This window comes from Gobio gobio (assembly GCF_949357685.1).
Source record: "Gobio gobio genome assembly, chromosome: 8".
Lineage (NCBI taxonomy): Eukaryota > Metazoa > Chordata > Actinopteri > Cypriniformes > Gobionidae > Gobio > Gobio gobio.
In genome coordinates this window covers 47,488,154-47,493,907 of record NC_137114.1, presented here as the reverse complement: position 1 = coordinate 47,493,907, position 5,754 = coordinate 47,488,154, and the positions used below count along the sequence as shown (strand labels likewise).

At 40.1% G+C, this 5,754-nt stretch overlaps 1 protein-coding gene across 1 annotated transcript; it reads right to left on the bottom strand.

Moving 5' to 3' along the window:
• Positions 1 to 778: 778 nt before the first annotated feature.
• LOC307129938 (uncharacterized protein) lies at positions 779 to 5,075 on the bottom strand. The gene is made up of 2 exons (XM_079822743.1): positions 4,827 to 5,075; positions 779 to 2,753 (listed from the first exon to the last, which is right to left on the bottom strand). Exons 1-2 carry the CDS (start codon positions 4,909 to 4,911, stop codon positions 1,609 to 1,611), a joined length of 1,230 nt encoding a protein of 409 aa, XP_079678869.1. The 5' UTR covers positions 4,912 to 5,075; the 3' UTR covers positions 779 to 1,608.
• Between the last annotated feature and the right edge of the window lie 679 nt (positions 5,076 to 5,754).

Below are 5,754 nucleotides of genomic sequence, written 5' to 3'. Positions count from 1 at the left end.
TACCACTCATCTCCACTACAAATAGGAAAAAGAGGCTACAATTTGCACGAGCTGACCAAAATTGGACAGTTGAAGACTGGAAAAATGTTGCCTGGTCTGATGAGTCTCGATTTCTGTTCAGAATTTGGTGTAAACGGAATGAGAACATGGATCATTCATGCCTTGTTACCACTGTGCAGGCTGGTGGTGGTGGTGTAATGGTGTAGGGGATGTTTTCTTGGCACACTTTAGGCCCCTTAGTGCCAATTGGGCATTGTTTAAATGCCACGGCCTACCTGAGCATTGTTTCTGACCATGTCCATCCCTTTATGACCACCATGTACCCATCCTCTGATGGCTACTTCCAGCAGGATAATGCACCATGTCACAAAGCTCGAATCATTTCAAATTGGTTTCTTGAACATGACAATGAGTTCACTGAACTAAAATGGCCCCCACAGTCACCAGATCTCAACCCAGTAGAGCATCTTTGGGATGTGGTGGAACGGGAGCTTCGTGCCCTGGATGTTCATCCCACAAATCTCCATCAACTGCAAGATGCTATCCTATCAATATGGGCCAACATTTCTAAAGAATGCTTTCAGCACCTTGTTGAATCAATGCCACGTAGAATTAAGGCAGTTCTGAAGGTGAAAGGGGGTCAAACACAGTATTAGTATGGGGTTCCTAATAATCCTTTAGGTGACTGTATATATATGTTTTGATTCGGACATAATTAGTAACTGCATTTGATTTGAATATGTATATTTACACAATATTAAAGAATACTTTTAGTCAAAGTTGAGTTTTTATTTTGATTTGAAGTATCAGTTTTGCTTTACAGTCAAATCTGGACACAGAGAAAGCATTTAGTTATTCACACTAGCTACATACACAGATCAGGCATAATATTATGACCATTGAGAGGTAAAGTGAATAACACTGATTATCTTCATCACAGAACCTGTTAGTGGGTGGGATATATTAGGCTGCAAGTGAACATTTTGTCCTCAAAGTTGATGTGTTAGATGCAGGAAAAATGGGCAAGCGTAAGGATTTGAGCGAGTTTGACAAGGGCCAAATTGTGATGGCTAGACGACTGGGTTAGAGCATCTCCAAAACTGCAGCTCTTGTGGGGTGTTCCCGGTCTGCAGTGGTCAGTATCTATCAAAAGTGATCCAAGGAAGGAACAGTGGTGAACCGGCGACAGGGTCATGGGCGGCCAAGGCTCATTAATGGATGTGGGGAGCGAAGGCTTGGCCTTGTGGTCCGATCAAACAGATGAGCTACTGTAGCTCAAATTGCTCAAGAAGTTAATGCTGGTTCTGAAAGAAAGGTGTCAGAATACACAGTGCATCACAGTTTGTTGCGTATGGGCCTGCATAGCTACAGACCAGTTAGCAGTTATCATGGTCCTGTCCAACAGTGGGCACGTAAGCATCAGAACTGGACCAGAGAGCAATTGAAGAAGGTGGAACAAAAAAATCTGATCCATGGAGGCCCCACCTCGCAACATACAGGGCTTAAAGGATCTGCTGCTAACATCTTGGTGCCAGATACCACAGCACACCTTCAGGGGTCAAGTGGAGTCCATGCATCGACGGGTCAAAAGGGGGGCCAACAAAATATTCATAATGTTATGCCTGATTGGTGCATTTCATTATGAATTTGAAGGATTATTTCTTCAGAGTGAATGCGCAGATGATTTCTGAAACCTGATGCATCTCTGAAACTCTTCTCACACTGAGTGCAGTAGTACGGCTTCTCTCCAGTATGAACTCGCTCATGTGATTTCAGGGCTCCAGACCGAGCGAAACTCTTGTCACAATATGAGCACTTGTAAGGTTTTTCTCCAGTGTGAATTCTTTGGTGTTCTTTCAGATGACTAGATGTAGTAAAGCTCTTCCCACAGTAACAACACACATGATCTCTCACTCCATCGTGTGTTTTTTGGTGCTGTTTAAAACTCTTCAGCCATGAAAATCTCCTTCCACAGAGAGAAAACACATGAGGCTTCTCTTCTGAATGAACTTTTAGGTGAATTTTTAGATTTATTGGCGAATTAAAATCTTTACCACACTGATCACAGTTAAACGGCTTTTCTCCAGAGTGAATTTGCAGATGATTTCTGAAACCTGTTGGATCGCTGAAACTCTTCTCACACTGAGTGCAGTTGTACGGCTTCTCTCCAGTATGAAGTCGCTCATGTGTTTTCAGGTTTCCAGACCGATTGAAACTCTTGTCACAATATGAGCACTTGTAAGGTTTTTCTCCAGTGTGAATTCTTTGGTGCACTTTCAGATGACTAGATGTAGTAAAGCTCTTCCCACAGTCACAGCACACATGATCTCTCACACCTGTGTGTGTTTTCTGGTGCTGTTTAAAACTGTCCAGTCTTGAAAAACTCTTTCCACAGTGAGAACACACATGAGGTCTCTCACCTGAATGAACCATCAGGTGTTTTTTAAGATTTGAGGATGAAATAAAATCTTTTCCACACTGATCACAGTTAAATGGTTTTTCTCCAGAGTGATGGAGAAGATGTCTACTGAGAGCTGATGTTTGAGTAAAACTCTTTCCACACTGAGTGCATGTATACGGTTTCTCTCCAGTGTGAATTCTCATATGTGTTTTAAGGTCTCGTTTTTGTGTGAAACTCTTTCCACACTGAGAGCAGGTGTGCAGCTTATTGGCTTCTTTTCCTTGAGTTTTGAAGTCACAGAGTTTCTTTACGTCATTTAGTTTGTGTTGTTGCTCCGTCACTTCCATCTGGTCTAAAATAAACAAATAAAGTAGCCAGAATCAGTTCAATGAGGTTAAATGTGAAAATTAAAAACACTTAGCAGAAAACAAGAAATCTGGGTCTGTATTTATAAAACCTTTGAGAAATGCTCTTAGTCTTAAGCTTTAAAGGGATAAAAATAGTATGGTAGTCAATGGTTTCTCTCTCTGCTTGGCTACAAACATTCTTCTAAGTATCTTCTTTTGTGTTCAGCAGAACAAAGAAACTCATACAGGTTTGGAACAACTTGAGGGAGAGTAAATGATGACAGAATTTTCATTTTTGGGTTAACTATCCCTTTAACTTAAGTGTCAAAAGATTCTTAGTAAAAGTTGTCTAAGAGCAGGAGACTTTTATAAAGAAGCTAAAAGCAACCTTCAGCAAAGTCTAAGACTGACTAAAGTGGCACTTAAAGGTCCCGTTTTTCGTGTTTTTTTTAAGCTTTGATTGTGTTTACAGTGTGCAACATAACATGTGTTCATGTTTCGCGTGTAAAAAAACACAGTATTTTTCACACAATTTACTTATCTGTATACTGCTGTTTTCACTGTCCTCAAAACGGCTTGAAAGATTTCCCTGTTCTATGAAGTCCCTCCTTCAGAAATACGTAACGAGTTCTGATTGTGCCAGCGGTTCCCGTGTTGTGATTCGACAGCAGCTTAGGGCACGCAGAGCGCACGTTACCGGAAAGGTCACGCCTCTGACCATAACGGGGATGCATGCGCTCAATGATCTCTAAGTACAGCGTCCCTGGGAAAGCCAAACAAAGGTGACTTGACTCCGGGATGAAAATAACAGCGTCTCGACGACATGGCAACAAACAAACTATACGAATGCAACCGAACGCAACACTTTCTCTACTCCAGGCGGGAGCAACAAGACCACGCCCCCTTTTTCGCGCATTCTTGTGGGCGGAGGTTAGTCGACATACTGCTCTACTGACGTAATTAAAGCAGGAAATACCAGGATGTAGTCCTAACCAGCCGTTCGCTGTAGGCTTTGAAAGGGAACTTCTGTTAAATAAAATATCTCGCTTGGCATTGAACTTTGAGCTTTATAATTTTACAGGTATTATAAATGCTCTAACAGCAACATTACACACTAACTAAAGTTTGAAAAATGGGATCACGAAGAACAGGACCTTTAAGTTTTACAAACTCAGGACTACAATGATGTCAACACAAAATGGCCGCCCTTAGGCACAGAATCAGCCAATAGTGAGTCACAGCAGCAGGACACCAATCATTTAATGCAATTATAATAAAATAATTGATTTAAGATTGAAACTTTAATATTTAAATTTATCACAAATTAGTATTGATGCAGTGGAATCATTTTCGATTGATTTATTATTTTCATATTCATATAATTTTCCTTATTTACAGTTGGAGTTAAGATGATGATACACGGGGCAATTTTTTGAGCAATGTCGCACTGGCCCACGACCGATCTAAAGTATCCAGATAGAAATTTGTTGCCCATTCTAAACGGGAAAAGTGCACAAGCAACATTGCTCAAAGAGTTGCCCCGTGTATCATCACCTTTAAAATTACAAAGATACGAACATGAGTTCCCTCAATTACATTAGGAACACTGAGAAGATTAAAATTATGAGATTAGTTTACAATATAAATTGCATTTAAGGATGCACCGATCCACATTTTTTCACTTCCGATCCGATCCCGATACCTGAATTTGGATATTGGCCGATACCGATACTATTCCAATACCAGAGCACCTCTTTTTAATGGAAGCCTAGCATATACATGCACATGATACCATTCACAGCATATCCTAACAAACAAAATATGTAATGCAATTTTATTTCAAACGAATGAGGAAAATAAAGTGGGTTGAATCCTAAACGATTTTTAGAATAGCAGTTACAGAATAATCTGCCATCCTTCTGAAGGTCACGAGAAAAATAAGTTGTGATCGAGAAAATAAGTTGTGATGACGAGAAAACAAGATAGAAAAAAATATATTATCCATGGCCATTTAAGGCTTCCGTAATTTCACAGCTACTAAAGCAGTCAATAATGAAGAATCAAGAATGGACACCAACCTATTTGTTCCTCAGTATCTTCATGTTTTATTCTGGATGGTTCTGGATAACTCATGTCTTCAATCTCCTCTTTAATAAACTCCATCTTTAACAGTCACACAGATTTCAGCTGCTACACCTGGAGTTTGTCCTTCTCTTGTAGGATGATGTGAATATTCCCAGTATTTATTGGTGAATTGTTGTGGGAGGGGCTTCACTGCAGGTGTGAACTGTGATCACTGTGAGATACTGACGCCCACAGGACCAGATCTGGAGAAATCAAAGATAAGTTACTGAATTAATACTGGATTACTTTAATTACATATTATTTCTGTCAGGAATATGGAGTAGTTTGGTACAAGTTAGATATTAATTGCTTCCAAAACAAGAATTGTTCAACTCCTGTCCAAAGTCTGAGAGAAACAACAGGACCATCATGTTTAACTGAGCTGCTGAAAAGCCTCTTTGTCTCCAAAAGTTCCCTGTTTTCACCTCATTCATTATGCTGATGTCTGAGATCTTCTGTAAAGTGGCACATTAAGCACATTTTATTGGTGTAATAGAGTCAGAGTCTGTGAAAAACTCTCTGCCAACATATTATTACACTCTAATAATAAACCAGGACACACAACGCATTTCATGACATTGGTCCTTAAACATGTAAACACTGGAGCTGATTAATGTTAAACTCTGTAATCTGAGAAACATCTCTCACCTGCATAATGGAAATATAAGGCATCCGGAGAAAATATTCCACTTTTGTCCTTCATTCACGATCGTTAACAGCGTCGCTTTCAGCTTCATCTGGAGAGTCTGCTCTCGTCTCGCGCTTCTCTCTTCTGCGCATGCTCAGGGCGCGCGGTGTCATATTTCTTAAAGGGGCCGCACATTCTTAAAGCGTATTCTTTGTAAAGGTGTAAATCACCTTTCAGGTGTAAGAAGAAAAAAA